Below are 20,501 nucleotides of genomic sequence, written 5' to 3'. Positions count from 1 at the left end.
GAGCTGAGGTATCCTTTAGGAGTATATAGTGTGGTGCTGGCACTTAATAGATCCTCAGTAAACACTGATATTGTTAATACCCCACACTCTCTGCCATGCATATTACAAAGGTAAATTTTTGGCAATCAGACCCTCAGGGGGATCCTTTAAAAAAATCTTTTTCCTATATATACAAAGTTATTGTCAAGCTTTGAAAGTCAAATTTGTAATAAACGGTTAATATTTTGAAATTAAATTATCAGAAAATTTACTTCACACTGTTTTCCATGTTTTCAAAGTATTGAAAATAGTTTTTAAAGTATAGAAAACCTTGAGAAGATCATTTTTCCTCCTTTTGGACTTCACTTTTTTCACCGCTAATTTAAAATCAGGGGTAAGAGGTTAAACTAAATAAATGGTCTTTAAGAGTTCTTCCCAGCTCTCAGTCTATAATTTTTTAATTTATTGAATGTGAGAAATTGCCCTTAAAAAGGTTATCAGCAGAATAACCAGCGTTGCACTTGGAGACAAATACATATTACACTTTGCAGAAGGAACTGGATTGTCTTTACTGAATAAATGAAATTTGATTTGTAAGTGAGCTTTGATGTTAATTTAATGTTAGTTGCAAATACAAGGATGATCCTTAAATTCTGTCCCAGGATCTGAGTGATTCTTTGATTTGTGTTAACTATTAAGATTGCAAGGTAAAACATCTCTCAATTGAACTTCCAAGGATAGGGAGTTTATTTAAATTAAATAATACATGTAATATAAACATGTATCTTGTCTGGGCCTTTCTGTGCCCAAATACTTCTGATGCTTACTGATATAAATGTTCCTGTAATAAGTTTGTGCTAGAACACATGTAGGTAGAGAATTTGTTGTGGTGTAGGCAGGCTAGATTAGCTCTGATGTCCTAACTCTGACATCATCAGTTCCCTTGTTCCCTTGCACCTTGGGCAAGTTGCTGTTTTAATAACTCAGTCTTTTCTTTCCTGATCCTCAGTTTCTTCATTTGTAAAATGAAAAAGCGAAAAATATCCCCCCCCCCACTTTCTTTGTTTCTTTTTTCTTTTTTCTGTACTGGGGATTGAAGCCAGGGCCTTTGCAATGAGCTTCATCCCTAGCCCTTTAAAATTTTTGAAATTTTGAGACAGGGTCTTACTAAGTTTCCCAGGCAGGCTCGAATTCAGGATCCTCCTGCCTCAGTACCTCAGAGTGCTGGAATTACAGATGTGTGTTATCATGCTCTGTGAAATCTGTCAAGGGTCTTTTGTGAGAGTTTGCTATGTCAGCTGTCTAGCAATTAACAGGAGCTCAATAAATGGCATCTACTTTTATTGTGTCATATAAAAATGTATTCAGCACCTTTCCTGCAGTTGGCACTTTAAATATGAAATGTGGGACAATAAAGTGTGTATACCCGGAGTCTCAGTGATACAGTGCTACTCTATGGATTATGGTAAGCTTTGGGGTAAATGCTCACCTTGGAAATGTGTGGTGTTTTTATTATTATCAGAGAGTTGCTTGATATTTTAATTCATTTTATTTCTCTGATTTTGTATTTATCTTTTCTAAATAATTTCAGCATTGTTTACATTATGTGTAGCTACTAAGTGGTAGGTGCTGGAGAGGAACCCACCCAGGTCTATCAGATTTGAAACAAAACTGTCTTTGTATTATGGTTAGAGTGATCATAAAATTTAACCCCAAACCTGAACTCATTGAGAGTAAGTTATCCTGGGATGATACACAGAAACCAGGACTGCCTCAAGCCAATGAGGACGCTTGTCCATCCTAAGTACAGCTAGGATTAGCCAGTTTATGAGGTCTAAGATTTCAGGAGTGTTTTGGTTGAACCCAAGCACCCCGCCTTCAACTTACTGGTTTTTTTTTTGTGATAGTAAATTAATCTTAGAGCTGGAAAAATACTAAATATCATAAATAGATGCATATTAAATAGTAGCCATAATATATATATATATATATATATATATGCGCTCATTTTTATATTTTACTTTTTTTCTTAATTCCCTTAAATACAGAGAGCTTTTAAAAAAATGATGGGAAAGGGTAAAATAATTAAGCTTTTAATTCTTAGTCATGTCGGTTGAACCTTGTAAACAAAGTTGTCCAAAATGAAAATTGTGCTTTCCGAAGTTTTTTCTTTGAGGAGGCAGAGATAAAGATGATAATGAAAATCAAATGTGTTTTAGGCAGCTGTTGAATCGCCTATATGTGTGGTGGCGAACTTATAACACGTGTGCCACAGCGGGCTGTTTGTATCATTGAAAGCTCTAAAAGGTTCACCCTCTTGGGCCTATTTACTCATCTTTCTTGTTACTTTTACCTTATTTTCTTGTTCTCATGTGATTTTACTTTAGGAAAGTGTAAAACTATACTCATAAAATAAAAGTTGGGATGATAACTTTTTCCCTCTTTTTTTTTTTTTTAAACACAGTAGAGGCATCTTAGTCTTGTCAAAGGAGTGTGGGATTTGGCCACAGACAAACTAAAGTTTGAAATTTTGGCTGTCTCCTCCCTTGCTGTGTATCCTTGTGCAAATCACGTAGCCCCTGAGCCTCAGTTTCCTACATTGTGGTGTGAGGATTAGGGAACACACTTAAAATGCCTGTCACATACTAGGATCTTAAGCGATGATGGCAGTGATGAGTATATGACCTAAATGGGAAACCTTACTTTTATGAAATTATAGTCACAGTCTCACCCCAGTCTTGTTTTGCACTCAAACTCATAGTTCCCTTTAGTGGGTTTTCATTTAAACATTATCTCTCTCTCTCCCTCTTGATTCTCTCCACTACATCCTGAGAAATTTGTGGTTGGCAGCAGAAACCTGTTTGTAGGCCAGAAAGTGGGCCCTCTCCCAAGGGTTCATAAGTTGCCTAGGACCATCCCTGACCTCCAGACCACCATGGGTGCGCCCCCTGCCCCAACTAACATTCAAGTTGCCTGTGTGAAGGAGTGATTTGTTGCGGCCTCTAACTGCTTCTTCTCTTCCTTCCTTTTTGTCATCCTGCAGTGTTCTGTGCCAAGGTCTTTGTGGCTAGGCTGCGCCAACCTGGTAGAGAGCATGTGCGCACTGAGTTGCCTGCAGAGCATGCCCAGTGTCAGATGTCTCCAGGTGCCTCTCTTCTTTCTTGTTGTAAATGTGTTTTTACGTATGCCATGAACATTTGTTGAAACTTGCAGTAGTGTGTTTAATCCAATGTTAAGTCTGCTAAATGTTCTGTGTAACCCTCTGCTTTCCTCCAGCCTGGGTGCCCCACAGAGAGGAGTTAGTACCGAGAGGGCCCTTCTGAGCCACGTGGGTCTTCGCCTGGGCCCTGACCTGCTCCCCTTTTCTACTCCTGCTTTTTATTCTTTTCCCTTCACCTTGAAGTTGTATTCTTATGTTTAAGAGTTGTGCATGTGCCAAAAAGAAAAACCCAGACATTTATTTGGCTACATTTAATGATTCTTTGCTGAGTTGGGAGGGTTTCATAATTAAAGTGGTGATTTTTCTATTTTGAAACTCATCCTTTTGGTTTTCTTTTGCTCCCCCTTCAAAAAAGGAGGAGGAAAGGAGGAAATCACTAATGTTATAAAGCCTCCAATTGAAGTTTACAAAGATCACAGCTTTATGCTGCCAGTAACTTGTCAGTTGGGCCACTTCCCAAAGGCCAGATCTGACACCTGTCCTCAGGGTCCACCCAGTTTTCCAGGCCGAGGCTGGCAGAGAATTCCACAGATAAAAGTAATACTTTTTTTTTTCTTTCGATGGGGTGGGAAGGTGGGTTGGGGTTGCTCAGGATAAAACTGTTAGCACAAGTGCAGCTGGTGGTGACCTCTAAGAGATGGATGGCTTCTAAGAGAACCAAGGCCAAAAATACTGTGGCTTTATTTGTGAAGCTTGGTTTAGAGAAAGCATATGTTTAAGTAAATATGAAGTCAGTAGCAGTATTGAGTTTTCATCACTGCATACTCCATGCAGTTTGATATATCTTGTTTCTTTAAAAAGCAGTATTAAATTTCTGGTGTCCTGTTGAGACTGTCTTGTGTTAGGAAAAGAGTAAAATTAGTAAGTAAGTTAGAGGGCTATGATTGATGACATGAGTAATTTCATTCTTGTCAAGGTTATCTTTTTATTCATGTTTACAGTCCCCCCCCATGTTTTCATTCTTTAAATGGAGCTGGGAAAGCTAGGAAAGAGGAAAAATCCCTTCATTTTGGGTTTAGGATTTTATTTACTTATTGGCAAGCATTCTGAATAGCATTGGTATGCTTACTGATTCAAAATGCTTTCTTTAGAAAACTACCAAAACCTCAATCACTTGGCTAAAGAGTTAATCCAGTACAAGGCCTGGTTGTTTTTTAAGTCTATAGAAATAGACTTAGCATACAGGAATTGGCTGGTTGAAGTGAGGCTCCAGTAGAATACCTGGTTAGCTTTGGAAAAGCAGCTTTAACTTAAAAAAAAATGTTGAAAGAGCAGACAAGTTTTGCATGCTATGGTGCTGTGTAATGGATATTTGCATTGTACTAAAAGTGTATCTTTGTGTCTTTTTTGAAAATGGTTACTTGAATGTTGCAGTTGCTTTTTAGTGAGCTGACCCAGTTTCTGTGGAACTGGAAATTTAAGTAGGAAAAGAATTGTAGTTGTTAGTGAGGTCTTGAAATTCAGGTTCTTTTTATTGCATTCAGTTAAAAAATTGACCAGTGGAAGGCATCATTCAGTATATTTTAGTAACAGTGTTGTGAATTCTCTGAAGTGGATGAGTGGGAGGAAGTGTGTGTTCCTACCTTGTTGCAAATGGAAAAACAGTCAGAAAAAAAAACATTCTTTTGCTCATTTCTGCTAGTGAAAAGTTGTTTAAGAGAAAAAGTTGAAACATTGATTTCTTTGACTGTTACTTCAGTGAATGAAGCAATACTATCTTTAGAAGTGTTAGGGAATTTTATTAGGTTTTTATTTTCACTAGTATATAATTGAGAGTATGCAGCAAGTAAAGTGAATTAAGGACCTAGGAATTAGCAAATTATTACTAAATTTTGTTTCATGTGTGAATGGAAGGTAACCCTGTATTAATGAACCTAGAAGACTTCCTTTCTTTCCATATGCTTTATAGAGTTATTATTTTAAATAAAAATACATAGACTTAAAAATTCTTGTTTTAAAAAGATTAATTTGTGATTATTTTGTGGTGCTGCTGATTGAACACAGAACCTCATATATGTTAGGCAAGCACTTTACCACTGAGCTACACTCCAGACTTACTTTCATTTTTTATTTTATTTTTAAATTTTTAAAATAACACCAGCATATCCCCCTCTAGTCTCCCAGCAGTGTTAAAGTTTAGTGCATTAGCTTGAACTTTTAAAGAATGCCTTTTGCTTGTATGCCACCTCTTTGGTTGATCACAAAGGTGACTCTTCCTTGACATTACACCCCCTTGACAAGGTCATTTTAAGCAGGTCTAAGGAGAGAAGGAATAAGGTTCTTGAAAAGGACAGAGCCTGGTTGCTTCAGTGGGCTGTGGAGTTCCTTGCAAGGGTTCTGCCTTAAAATGGTTACCCTGGACCTACTGATCTTCTCAAGTGGAGCCAGTTGGCTTGTCTATATGGCTGATAGTGTAACTTTTGAAAAAGCTGTAGTAAAGATGGCAGTTGCCTTTAGGCATAATTTGGCCCATCCAGTTTTTGCCATCTGTGAGAAAAGGGATAGCAAAGACTGAAAATTCACTCACTTCTGACTGTATTTGGTGCTTCACATGTATTAGGTTTATGACAACCTTGTGAAGTAGGAGTTATTTGTCCCATTTTTCTGGCGTGGAAAGTGGGACAGAGCTGTCCTGGAAAACTGAGCCAGATATGATGGTACACCCCTGTAATCCTAGCACTCAGGAGGATCCTCAGGAGTTCAAGGCCAGCCTGGGCTACATAGTGAGTTCAAGGCTAGTGTAGACTACACAGTCACAAAAAAAATGTACAAGACTCTGAGATGGTAGACTGGGCATTTGAATCCCCCCCTTTGCTTGATCCCCAAATTGGTTTTCTTTCCTCTATACTGGGACACCACTTTTCTAGAATATTCTAGTGTGTGTGTGTGTGTGTGTGTGTGTGTGCAGACACATGTGTGAATGTGTGTGAACTTTACTCGATATCTGGTGTGTGGTTTGTTAAACCATTATTTATTTGAAAATTAGAAAAATCTTCCAAATTATATAAGAAAAATAATTGACATTTCCTTTTCCAAATGAACACTCTGAAATTTTGGGGGGGTGGTACTAGGAATTGAACGCAGGGCCTTTGCACTGAGCTACACTCCCAGCCTGCCTGCTACTTTCTTTCAGTTTCTATTTCTTCCTTTCCCTTTCCCTTTCCCTTTCCCTTTCCCTTTCCCTTTCCCTTTCCCTTTTCCTCTCTCTTTCTTTTCTTCCCTCCTTCCTTGCTTCCTTTCTTTCTTCCCTCCCTCCCTCCCTCTCCTTCCTCTCCTCCTCCTCCTTCCTTCCTTCTTTCTTTTTTCTCTTTTCTTTCTTCTTTCCATAGGATCTTACTGACTTATAGCCTTCTTACCTCAGTCTCCCAGAGTGCTGGAATTAAAGGCCTGTGCTATCATGCTCAGTTCATTTCTGAGTCTTAGAGCTAGAGGGTTAGATTTTCTACAGATTTAATTCCATACATGTTTATTGAGCAATTGGTATATGCCAGGACTTCTACCAATGGTAGGCATATAAAAGGCAACAAAACAAACTTGTTCCTTGCACTCAAGCCATCCATTGTAGGAGGCAGACCTGTGGATGAAAGTCCAGACTAAATCAAAGTGAAGTCTGTGTGTGTGTGTGTGTGTGTGTGTGTGTGTGTGTGTGTGTGTGTGTGTGTAAAATCAAACTGAAGTTAGCCAAACCTATATGTGCTTTTACAACAATGTGAACCATTTTAAACTGGTAGCAACCCTCTACGTATTTTAGAACAGTTGAACTGGAATATCTGGATATCTCTGAACTAAGCCAAGCTGAGTCAGTATTTCATTTCCTTACTATATCCAGATTCAACTTGTTGGGTTGTTTCTTCTTGATAATCAAGAGTTCAGAGCATGTAGATTATTGGTTTGCCAAGACTTTGGCATGAGATTAATAGTGATGTTTATATAGTATCTTTTATTTTCAAACTTCTTTCTATATATTGGGCTTTCAGCCCTCGGTTACCTCATTTGATTCTAGAGAAGTTATCTATCTATGATGCTGTTCTTTAGTATGAAGTTGTACAAGTGAATTGATTTGCCTCGGTTACACATTTATTTGAGTGGCAGAGCTTGGATATGAATCTAGATGTGGATAACTACAAAATCAGTGCTGTAGTCACCAGGCTGTAGTGACAGCTGCCATCTTAACTTGGCAACTGTCATTTTTAGGTTGAAACAAATTTCTTTTAATTTTTATTGTCAAAAGTTTAAAGCTAGCATACCAGGAATGTAGAGGTTTTATGTAGTAGACTGACAAGATTTTCTTGGGAATGCTGTTTGCACCTCCTACCTGGGAGACAGAGCTAATGAAAGGGTTTTTTCAGGGGTAGGACTGCTTACTTGGAATGACAGTGAGGATTATGTGAATTGGATTGTGTGAATTAGGTTTTAGTACCTCCTTCCTAGCTCCAGTTTGGTTATTGATGAGCAGCAATGCGATTTCTTAACGGCTGCCTTGCTTTTTTTTTTAAACTGTCGCTATTCCTGTGAGCCACAGAGGTCTAAGAACAGTTGGAACTTATCAGAGCTGCTGACCTAAAATGATTATTGTTTTTAAAAATGAGTGAGCCCAGTAGGAAGAATCCTAGCTTTGGAGTCAGTACACTATGAATTGAGTGATGTTCCTGTGATGCTGGGGAAGTTACCATCCTTCCTTGGATCCCCTTTCTTTATCTTTGAAGATGAATGCAATTGTATCCACTTTACAGGGTAAAAAAGTACAGGAAGGTAATAATAGCTGCCTCTTACTGATGGCTTACTTTTTGGGGGAATGAAAATCCATTTCTATTTCTGTCTTTGCTTGCTGTAGGTTCTTTATTCAAGAAGAGGAAGTTTCAGTCGTAAAAGTACAGTATTGGATACAGAGTAGGTTAAGGAGAAGCAAAGAGACCACACACATATGGATGCTACTAGGTGATATTCTCCTCCTATTCGAGGCCTGCTGCCATAGGTCAAACACAGCCCTTCTGACTCTTTGCTTTTGTGTTCTAATAAGCATTGGGGATTTGTAATTTCTTGTTGATTATGCTAGTGCGCTTTGGGTGAGAAAATGTGAAGACTTGGAATTTTTCTTTTCTTTTCTCTCCTCCCCTCTCTCTTCCTCTCCCCTATTCCCTCTATCTACCCTTCCCCTCCTTTTCCCTTCCCCTCCCTTTTCTTTTCTTTCTTCTGATGCTGGGGATTGAACCAAGGGCCTTGCATACGCTAAGCATGTGTACGTGCACTCTACCACTGAGTTAGTTGCACACCTAACTCCTACACAAATATTAAGTATTATCGCAGTGATTTATCACAAATTAGAAAGTACTTTTAGGTATGGCTCAATTGTTTTCATGGAAGGAGTACCAGTTTATTTTCCAGCCATTGTCGTAAGCTCTGGATAGCATTTAAAAATGTATACTGTTTACTTTAAAATATTATAAAAAATAACACATTTGTTCACAATTAAACTGATAAAGGTTGCAGATGTAGCCCAGTGATAGAGCATGTACTTGCCTACCATGCCTGAAGCCCTGGTTCAATCCCCACTGCTTAAAACACAAATTGAACCCATAAGAAAACAATGACAATAACCTGATGAACTTAAGATCATTTTAAATCACTGCAGAAATTTTTATTTATTTACTTTTTTTGGTATTGGGGATCGAACTTGGGATGTTGTTTTTTTTTGGTTTTTTTTTTTTGAGACAGTGTGTCACTATGTCATTCTGGTTGGCCTTGAACTCACTTTGTAATCCAGGTTGGCTTTGAATTTAAGGCAACCCTCCTGCCCCAGTCTTGTGAGTGCTGAGATTGTAGGCATGCACTATCACATCCAGCTCTTTTACCATTTTTGATGGATGAAAATGAAAAAAATGTTAACTTGTTTCTGTAATGTGCATGTGTTTGATTGCTAATGAGACAGAATACATATATAATATTTAGTTACTGACTGTTTCTATTTCTTGTTCTATGAGTTACCTCTTCAACTCCCTCATTTTTCAGCTGATTTATTTATTTTCAAATTTAATTTGGAGGAACTCTTTAGATATTAATTATAGTAACTGTTACTGCAAGTATTTCTCTCAATTTGTTTTTTGTCTTTTAATTTGTTTATGAAACTTTGGGCTATGATGAAAGTTTTGTTGGAAATATTTACTTGTTTTGGTACTGAGGATCAAACTCAGGACCTTGTGTTTGGAGTGGCAACACCACTGAGCTAAATCCCCAGCCTGGAAATATTTACTTTTATTTGGTCATTTCTTTTAATATTTTTGTTGTAGTTCATGGCATTATGACTTACATTTAAATCTCTTAGTCTCTCTGATTTATTTACTATATGGTGTGAATTAGAGATGCACAGTTTTAAAAAATGGCCTATTTTTTGTATACTATTTGCTGATTTGGTGTTTTTCTGCTTAATTTATAATCATGCATGTTTCATTTCCTTGTGTCCAGTTATGCCCAGTTACAGAAGACTCTTTCATACTCTGTTCTTAATAGGAAAGGTCCTATTATCACAATCAGCCATCAGCCTCTGTGGCTCCTGGCCCAGCCTTCAGGCTGTCTTGCATGTGTGGTGCTTGTTAGAAAGTATGTTCTTAATGATAATAGAGTCTTTGCAAGTTCATTGCAAAACAGAGAGGATTGAGTTTACCATTTTACTAAAAGAGTGATTTGCTGTGTTCTTGCTATAAGTTAAAATTGTTTTCTGTCATTTCCATGTCATATTTTCTGAAAACTGTAACTGACTGGGTGATCTTAAAATTTGAAGCAACAGAGAATGGCAAGTATTAATATTTTGGAGAGGGGCTGGGGATTTAGCTCAGTGGTTCTGCCACCTACCTTGCAAGTGCAAGATTCCCAAGTTCGATCCCAGTACCCCCAAAAAAGTAAAAATTTAAAAAAAATTTTTTTTGAGAAAATTTGAAAGGTAGGACAATGCCTGGTATACAATATTAGCATTCAAGAAATCACATACATTTCCTATGGAACAGAGCCTTTGCTTTTGAAACATTAGGATTACCCTTTGTTTTACTAATAATTATAATTTATGGTTTCCAAAACAATGTGCATGATGGATAAGCTTTCATAGTGTAATTTGAGGATAAGAAAGTAGTGAATGGGATTCAGATCACATAAAAAAAATTCTTTACTTTTTTTTTTTTTCTGTACTGGAGATGGAACTCAGGACCTTGCACTTGCAAGGCAGGCACAGTGCTACTGAGCTAAATCCCTGGTCTTAAAATCTTTACTTTTTGATAAAATGATGTCATATACCTCATATTGAAGGTATTTATTATGTTGCTTGCAAAAATAATGATTTTATAATCCGTTTTATATTTACTGTTTATTGATGAAACTAGCACTCTTGCAAAATTTACAGTAGACAGTATAAAAAAATTACCATTTGTCTGTAATGTCACTTCATTTTAGTGTCCATTATTTTTTTTCTCTTGTCATCTTATTTACTCAGGCTCTACTATAGTATTTATAACTTAATTTTTAAAATTGTAAATGGAATAATATGCTTCATATTAATAAACTTAGGCCTACATTTTAACAACTGGAGTTTCATTATCTGGGTATACAGTAATTATCAGTTCTTACTGATGGACATTAAGGTCATTAAACTTTGTTTGTATAGTTCATATTCAAGATTAAAAAATATGAACTTTCCTAAAGCATTTAAACTTCAGTCAGAAAGTTCAGTATCATCAGCAGTGTCTGATTGTAATAGAAATAAATGCCCAATATAAAAAGTTAGAAAATGTAGAAAAGTTCAAATAATAAATTAGAAATCATTCTTTGTTCATTTGTTGGTTTTTTTCCCCCCAGCACCAAATACTTATGATGCTCTTATAATGTATCAGGTATTATAGTAGAGTCTGAGAATGTAGGAAACCATAATCCAGCAATAAGCCACATTGTCTTGCAGTCTAGATTTTATTTATTTATGTGCTTTTATGGTGTATGTGTGTGTGTTAGGGGGGTGGAATCCAACTCAGGGCTTTGTGCATGTTAGGCAAGCGCTCTGCTACTGAACTACACTCACAACCAAGATCCTACATTTTGGAGGTGAAAGAAATAAAATGAGGCAAAGATACAGTGTTTTAAAAGGTAGCAAGTGCTGTAGATAAAAAGGGAGATGGGGAACCCCAAAGTTTAGAGAAGTGCTTTGTGTGTGTGTGTGTGTGTGTGTTGCAAGGTGGAGCAATTGGGCATTGGACCAATAACCTAGGTGCTGGTAAATCTGACATTCATAGGGCAGGCTGGTAGGCTGCAAACTTAGGCAGGATTTCTCTGTTGCATTTATTTTATTATCATCATCGTTAGTGTTAGTATTATTGATTTCTTGTTTTTTGAGACAAGGTCTTGTTATGTAGTCCAGGTTGGCCTTGAACTTGGCAATCTGTCTGCATCAGCAACCATCTTTCTGTCTCATCCACTTCATCTTTGTTACATTCTTTTTTTCCCTTGTTACCGAGGATTGAACTCAGGGCCACACAGAGTAAATTTCCAGCCCCTTCTTATTTTTTATTTTGAGACAGGCTCAAAGTTGCCTGGGCTGGGTTCAAATTTGTGATCCTTCTACCTCAGCCTCCCAGAATGGTGGGATTACAGGAATGTGCTACCCCATGTGGCCAGTGTTGTGTGCTTAAGAGGCCTTCAGTTGATTGGGGAGGCTTGTTTAACATTATGGAAGGTAATACATCCGCTTTACTCCATGTCTACTGATTGTTAATTGCATCTAAACTGGAGTAGTATTTGACCAAACAAGTAGCCAGCACAGCCTAGCCAAGTTGACACATAAAATTAACTTTCATAGCCAGACTGGGAGGAGCCTAAACTTTAGATGGAGGGATTCAAAATGGAAACAGAAGCAATTCATGATGAAATAAAAATGGTATCAATCTTGTCAAGTCAGTGTCATTTATAGCAGTAACACCTAACAAGAATTTAGGTTTGGTTGGAAGATAAAAATAAATACCTGTCTACCTGCCCTAATGAAATAGTGCATGCTTCATGAAGAATCATTCAGGGACTCAGGGAACTCCAAGTGACAAATAATTACCTGTCTAGACATATTACTAAACTCTTTCCCGTACATTATCTGTCTTAATCCTCTCAACAACTTTGTGAACTAGACACTATTATTACTTTTATATGTAAGAAAATTAATACAGATCTAGGGGGAGGGAGGGAGTAAGGAAGAGATGGGGTAGGATTCTCATGCACTATACTATGCCCCACTATACTATGAATGCAAAAATCTTCATGGACAGATTGCAAATAAGTAGTTCCAGCCTAATATAAGGCAGGTCCTTTTCTTTGGAAAACCAGGAATCACTTATTGGAGTCTATGAAATTTTTTATGTCATGTTTGCTTCTTATTTACTTAACTTGGAATAAAAGGAAAATTTCAAATCCTTAGTCTGTAAGGCAGCAGGAAATAAAAATGAAAGGTTAAAGTGACGATAGTGTTGTGATTGTAGGTAAGAAGAAGCTATCATGTAATTAATTTCAAAGAAAAAGACTTTTCCAAAACAAACATTGTCAGGGATACTGTAAAATTCACAGGAAAGGGATAGACACATGTGCCTTTGTATTGTTGGCCAGTAGTAGTATGTGGCTTGGGGATGACACAGGGACCTATAGTGTCCTCTGGCAGCACTGGTTTGAGATGTTTATTAAGGTCATCAGACAGTAGAGGTTAAAAAGAGGGAGGATGACGTGTCCAAGCACTGCTCACTGAATGTTCCCCAGTCATTTGAGATGCCACTGTTACCATGTGCTGTATTTTCATATGTATTTGGGTCTGTTTCTGGACTTTCTATTCTGTTAGACCAGAGTGGCAAACTATGACTTGCAGTTTAAGTGTGTAAAGTGATACTAAATGGAGCACAGCCCCTCTCACTCACTCACATGTTGTCTGAGGTTGCTTTCATGCCACAGCAGAATTGAGCTGTGTCAGAGACAGGCCGATCCTGTCAGAAGAAGCTTGCTGGCCCTTACTCTGGACTAATTGTATATTCAGATGCGTTATTTAGAGAGGTTTAGCGTGTATTTTAATGTCTGATAAGACTAATACCGTCTTGTAGCTTTTCTTTTTCCACGTCTTTAAAAACTCAGTTTTGTTACAAATTTATTTTTCTATTTGAACTTGTGTCAATTTGTTTAGCTCCAGGTGATTATTGGAAGAATGTTAAACTTACACATTTTTTGGGAGAAATGTCACCTTTGTTATGTTGAGTTGTCTTTTCTAAAAAGTTATGGAATAAAAAAAGAATAGAGAGAAGCCATCAAAGACCTAATTCACAAAAATGCATCAGGCCAACTTGATTTCACAGGAAATTTCTTCCAAGACTTCAAAGAGCAGATGGCCAAAAGCACCATAAATTGTTCCTTAGTATTCATTTTAGAAGAACATTTCTTCTATGTGTTTTGGCTCTTTTGTACCAGGGATCAAACTTAGGGCCTCGCATTTGCCAGTCAGGCACTGTGCTGCTGAGCTAATCCCCAGCCCCGAATTCCTTCTTACGGGATTATTTCTGATTTTATTATCTTCTGATCAGAGAGAATTTTTTTCCCAGTACCAGGGATCGAACTCAGGACCTTGAGTTTGCAAGGCAGGCACAGTACCACTGAGCTAAATCCTTAGTCCAAGAGAGAATTTCTAATCATTCTTCTTTATAGAGCTTATTTCTTTGTGATCTAATATATAATCATCAGCTTTTGTAAGATTTTAGCTTGTGCTTGAAAAGCAGATTTAGTGTTTTTTTAAACAGGCTATATATAAAGTTTGATAACTACTTCTGAGATTTGCCCACCTTATATATTTATTTATTTTTATTTTCCTTTTCTTCCTATCTCCCCTTTCTCCCTTCCCTAGGTACAAAAGCTATGTTTCCATTTTTTCTTCCTGTTTTCAGTTTTTCTTGTCCCTTCCTTTCTCCCTCCCTACTCCCTTGTTCCCCTTCCCATTTGAACTCTTTCTTCCCATTTCCCCATGTCTATTATACATTTTTAGTCCTTATTCAGTTTCTCACACCAGAGAAACAACATAGTATTTAAACATATGTGTCCAGTTTATTTCACTTAGGAGTATGGTCTCATTGTCCATCCATTTAGCTATAAATGTCTGAAGCTCATCCTTCTTTGTGAAAGAATAGTACTCCATTGTATTTAAAAAAAACCCACATCTTTATCCATTTGTTGATGTTGCCCACCTTATCAATTATGTTTATTCTCCTGAATTTTCATTTTTTATTCTCTTGAGCTGTCTTGTACAGAGAATAATATGTATAGTATATTTTCAGTCCTCTCCTTATCACTCTCCCTCTCCCTCTTTCCCTAGATGAGGACTGCTTACATCATGACAGTTTTTGAAAGTGTCAGCAGTTTGAGGCAGTTTGTAACACTCCTAGTTCACCTAGCACCTGGGAGGCTGTGACAGGAGGATCACTATGAGTTCAAGGCCACCTGGAGCTACATAGTGAGTTCAAGGCCAGTCTGAACGTCTCATCAAAAAAAAAAAAAAAAAAAAAAAAAAAAAAACAAAAAACCACCAAAAACAAAAAATCCCAAACAAGAAAAGACTCAGTTTCTGAATGAGGAAAGCAGACTATGGGAAGTACAACTTTGTATCCTTTAGACATTTATTTAATTAGTATTGGGGACTGAACCCAGGGTCTTGTGCATGCTAGGCTAGTACTCTATCTTTCAGCTACATCTCCAGCTCTATAAAAATTTTTGTTTTTCATTTTGTGTTTTGGTATTGGGGATTGAACTCAGGACCTTGCACTTGCAAGGCAGGCGCAGCGCCACTGAGCTATATCCCTGGCCCTTAAAAGTTTTTGTTTTTGAGAGAGAGAGAGTGTGTGTCTTACTAAATTGCTTTGACTGTCCTGGAGAAGTTGGAATCCTCCTGCCTCAGTCTTCTAAGTAGCTGGTATTATAGAAGTGTGACACCTTTTACCTGGTCCTGAATGTTTTTAGGAATTGTTTTCTCTTGCAGGATACTAAAATCCTTCCCCTACCATTTCTTTCTTCTTTAGTTGTATAGTTTTCAAAATGTTACCTTTCTTCTCCTTTTCCTTCTTTTTTTTGGGGGTGTGACTGAGAATCAAACCCCAGGGTCTTCACACTGAGCTGTGTCCCCAGCCCATTTTTATTTTGAGATAGGAACTCAATATTTGCTCAGTCTGGGATGGAACTTGTGATCCTCCTGTCTCAGCCTCCTACAGTGCTGGGATTACAGGCTAGTGCTAACATGTCTGGTTGGTTGATACAGGTCTTTGTGAACTAGGACTTTTGTTTTTGGTTTTTTGAGACACCTCACTAAGTAGTTCAGGCTGGTCCTGAACTCACTGTGTAGGTGGGGCTGGCCTGGAACTTGCAGCGAGTGATCATTCTGCCTCAGACTGTTTAGTGCTAGGATTACATATGTGCGTGCCTAGTTTGAAATATGACCTTAATCATATTGGGGAATTTAGCTGATAGTTTTTAATCTTGAGTAAGTTTTGAATATTTTCAAATGTTATTCCAGTACCACAGTTTGTTTACTATAGCTTTGTAGTAAGTTTTAAGATCAGTGTTGATTTCAAAGCTCTTTAAAACCCTTTCTTCTTTTCAGATTACAGTATTTTGGCTATTCACGGTCCCTTGAGATTTATATAAATTAATGTTAGATTTTTCTTTTTTAAAATTTATTTTATTTTTCATTAGGATAGATATTTTTCTTTCTCTAAAAACCATTTAGGATTTTGATGGGGGTTGCATTAAATCTGTGGGTTGCATTGGGGAGTACTGACATCTTAAGTTTTGCAATCTGTGGCCATGAAATAAATACCTTATTATGTGTGTCTTTTATTTCTTTCAAGAATACTTTTGTGCTTTTGCGTTAAAATTAACATTATATATACATTCTTATCTATCTATTTTTTCCTCTTCATTTATTTTTTCATTCCTTCATAGATAGACTCAAGTTTCCTTCTGGTTTCATTTTCCCTCTGTCTGAACAACTTTTAACATTTCTTGTAATAGAACTCTGGAAATCAGGTTCATGTAGAGTCCAGGAAGTCAACTGAATGAAGTTTATCAGGAAGGAGGAAGTACTGAACTTTGTTCATAGGTCAAGAAATACGAGGAATGTGAACTGTTCTTTTGGACTTAATAACTTGTAGAATGATATCTATTCTGATGAAAAGAAACAATTAGTCAAAGGAAATCAAGCAGTCCCGCCATCCTCTTACTATGTGCACATTCTCTTGGATTTTCTGGATATCTAGGAATCTGACGAGAGGTAATTGTAGGCATGAAGGTTCATTGTAGTGTTGTGTTTTATGCTTTCACTACCTGTATTGGTTAAAGCAGATTATGGTTTAAAGTAAACAGTAGCCATTAACAATGAAAATGTGATTCTATAATGGCTTGGAACAATGTGCCTGAGACGTATAAAAACCATTTATTGAAAAGCATCTTTTAAACAGTTTTTGTTTATGTATATGTATGTATCTTTCAGTCTCTGACCAAAATTTTCAGTAGTTAGATCAGGGTAGAAGTTTTTGGTTGATTTTTTTCTTTTAAAAAAATATTTGTAAGTTGGACCTGGTGGCGCATGCCTGTAATCCCAGCACTCGGGAGGCTGAGACAGGAGGATCACTGTGAGTTCGAGACCATCCTGGGCTACATAGTGAGTTCCAGGTCAGCTTCAACTATATAGTGAGACCCTGTCTCAGGAAACCAAAAAGAAAAAAAAAAAAATTTGTAAGTTGGGGACGATGGTGCATGCTTGGAGTCGTAGCACTCTGTGACTGATGCAGGAGGATCCCAAGCTTGAACCTAGCTTGAGCAATTTAGCAAGACCATATTTTAAAAGAAAAATAAATAATCTTGAGATATAGCTCAGTATGAAGGGCCTAGGTTCAATCCCCAGTATGGGAGAGGGGCGATAGAGAAAAGAAAAAGAAATGTTGACTTGTGTTTCAAGTTGTGAACTTTTACAGATATGAACGGATCTCACATAGTGAACATTTGTAGATGCAAACACTTTGCACAAGTTGCCCATGTGTCTGCTGGACACTGTCACAGTTGTGCTGCTGTGTGCTCACTGTACAGTGCAGTAGTGTGCAGAGCACAGTGCTCAGTCAGAGCCCAGGATGTCTGGAAGCAAGAGGAAAGGTGGTGGTGTGGAAGGGACTGCTAGGAAGTGCAAAGCAATAACCTTGGAAACAAAAGTAAAAATAGTCAAGAGATTGGACTGAGGTGAAAAGATGGTAGAATTAAGTTCTTATAACATAAGTTGTTCAGCTGTTGGCACAATTCTAAAGAACAAGGTTAGGATCATGGAACGTGATTTTTTTTTTGTGTGTGTGTGCTTTATTGTATATTTGTGTCAAAGGTGTGTAAGACTCACCATGTCAGACTTACAAATGAATCTGACTTAGAACGTTCTCCTGGAAGGAGACTTGTTTGTAAGTTGGGGACTTCCTGTGTAAGTCTTTTGTCCATTTTTTAAAAATTGATTTTGTGTGATTGAATTTTCCTTAACTTGTAGTTTCTTTTTTGTTTTAAATTTAATTCTTTTAAACAAATTGAGGCCTATTTTTCATATTGTAAAGTTGATCAGTTTTATGCATGTGGTGCAGTGGTGACCCATCATCATCTACCAATTTGGGGACATTTTTATTGCTATAATAATGTAGGTTACCTTTTCACTTCCTCCCTTATTAATGCTTTCAGTGAATATAAATTATTTTAATTTAGTGCAAATTATCAAATTTATCTTAAAAGGTAGTAGTTCTTGTGTACCATTTAAGAAAACTTTGCCCAGTCCAAGGTCATGAAAATGATTTAATGTTTCTTCTAATAGCTTTATGTATTACCATTTGCATTTAGATTTCCAATCTAACTGGAAAATATTATGTGATGTGATATATATGATGAGAAAGAGAAAGAATATATATATAAAAATTAAGAATATTCAGTCAGTACAGTCTTTTATTGAAAAGACTTGTCTTTTCCCACTGTTTAATCAGGTGAAATTGTGTATATCTGTGTTTGGATGCTGTTCTTTTCTGTTGATCACTTTGTCTGCAGTTACGTCTGTGTAACTGTATAGTGACTATATCTATATAATAGTCCTTTTTATCTCATAGTGTAAATTCTCTAGTTTAGTTTTACATTGCCTTGCATCTTCTTAGCCTTTTATTATTTCCACATGAATTTTAGAATCAGCTCAGTTTTTTGTTGGGGACGCTATTGACATTTGATTGGTACTGTTGAATTCATCATCTCTTACTAAGTTTAAGCTTTTGGTAGGTTTATTTTCCCGGGTGTTTTATTTTTTCCTTTTAAAGACGGGTCTCACTTTGTAGTTCACGTTGATGGTAAACTCACCATTTAGTCCAGGCTGGTCTTGAACTTGTGGCAATACTTCTGCCTCAGCCTCACAAATTCTGTGATTTCAGATATGTGCCACCACGTCCGACTCCTAGTTTTTATTAAATATTTCAACTTACTAGGTACTTGATAAGTGGTAGCTACTATTATTATAAATATATTCCACTCTAGTGTACTGTAATTAATTTCTTGGGATAGGTTTTATGTTTGAATCTTAGATGAATCTGCCAAGATATACTTAAGCACAGTAATGCAAGAAGTAATTGTGATGTGTTATGGTGTTTCTCTAGCTTTGGCTGACATCATTGATAGATGCTTTCATATTCCTTTTAAAATGACATAGAAGCAGAAGAATGAAATTTTTTTGTGTGTTATTGAGACAAGGTCTTACTCTAGTTCAGGTTGGCCTTGAACTTGCAGCAGTGCTCTTGCCCCAGCCTCCCAAGTGCAGAGATCACAGGTATGTGCCACCATTCCCAGATTGAAAATGTTTTTTTCTGTTGTTCAAGTTATTTCCCCAATGTTATTTTTTCTTTTTATAATATTTGTTGATAATCTTATAATGAAAAATACTCTAATCAAGAAAAATACATATTGCAAAACTCTTAGGACTATATATTATATATGTTTATATGTACACAAATGCAAATTTGTTAACTAGTTAATATTTTTAAAACAATATATTACTAGCAGACTACTTTTATACTTTTATACAGGATATGTCCAATGTTATAATGCAATAGTTATTTTATAGGTGCTTTGCACATTGTTATTTCTACTTCAGCAACATAGCAAGATCATTCCTATTTTATAAAAAGAAAAAACAGAACCCAAGGGAATAGTCCAGCACATTACCCAGTCACAGAAGTTTTAATTGGCAGGCTCAAGATTTGCGCTGGTTATGCCCAACGCAAACATCTTCTTCACACAGACTCTCTGTGGCGCCATTCTTCATGACCAAGTGTCTTTGGCCATTTTTCTGTTAACTGTTTTTTTTTTTTTTTTTTGGTTCTTGGGATTGAACTCAGGACTTGTGCTTGCTAGGCAGGTACAGTGCCACTGAGTTAAATCCTTGGTCCCTCTATTAACTGTTTTGAAGGCGCCTCCTCTGCCCGGTTTCTTTTAATAATATAAAAAGTTCTATAACTTTTGCTTTTAAAGCTGTCATTAAAGTGTGAGCCCTTTGTTAAAAATAGACAATTGGAAATACTAGAGGGATGTGAAAATATCTTGATAGAAGAACTGAAAGAAAACTGAAAAGGCAGTAAGTAACTTTTGCACTGTGGGATTCATTATATTCTAATACATTAATCAGGGCTTTTCACGTGTTTCCAATGTAAGAAATAAAATTTACATTTAGGCAATTATATGTATGTATTTGTGTTTGTAATTTACTTAAGCATATATGTCACATTAAGAAAAAATAGCAATTTTTAATTGTAAGATAACATTGATTATAAGAAACATCTAGTTCAAAAACATTAAAGTGAATGTTAGAATTGATGAACTAGGGGACCTGATAGGTTCTATTCTCTTCCATTTCTTTTGTTTGTTTGTTTGTTTTAACAAAAAGCTGATAAATCCCTTAATTCGATATTGTGAATTGTAATGGACTACAACCTCCAAGTTTAAAAACATGGATGTAAAATTTAAAAATATGAATCTCAACTCCTACTTTACAAGTAAAATCAGTATGGATGAATTTTAGATGTAAATGTATAAAGTACAATAAAATCTTTTCTTTTTTTTTGAGACAGGGTCTTGTTTTGTAGTTCAGGCTGGCCTTGAACTCATAGTGATCCTCCTGCCTTAGTCTCCCATAATCATGTGCCACACGAGGCAAAACACAGTAGTTAGGCTACTATGTGGGAGAATAACTTTATGATCTTAGGAG

The 20,501-nt window shown here is 36.7% G+C and overlaps 1 protein-coding gene across 3 annotated transcripts in view; it reads left to right on the top strand.

The window, feature by feature from the left end:
• Positions 1 to 20,501, top strand: part of Fbxw11 (F-box and WD repeat domain containing 11) — a 107,211-nt gene that overhangs the window by 28,834 nt on the left and 57,876 nt on the right. For 2 of the 3 annotated variants that reach the window (XM_033761625.1, XM_033761624.1), the window contains exon 1: positions 3,023 to 3,124. The exons of the other annotated variant lie outside the window; for it this stretch is intronic. In XM_033761625.1, the coding sequence (XP_033617516.1) occupies positions 3,074 to 3,124 (51 nt within the window). In that variant the 5' untranslated portion in view covers positions 3,023 to 3,073. Of the gene's footprint in view, positions 1 to 3,022; positions 3,125 to 20,501 lie in introns of those variants that run through there. 3 annotated transcript variants of the gene reach the window in all.

The sequence above is a fragment of the Fukomys damarensis genome, unplaced genomic scaffold, assembly GCF_012274545.1.
Source record: "Fukomys damarensis isolate Sample0158 unplaced genomic scaffold, DMR_v1.0_HiC HiC_scaffold_9, whole genome shotgun sequence".
NCBI lineage: Eukaryota > Metazoa > Chordata > Mammalia > Rodentia > Bathyergidae > Fukomys > Fukomys damarensis.
This window is presented reverse-complemented; position numbering and strand designations above follow the sequence as displayed.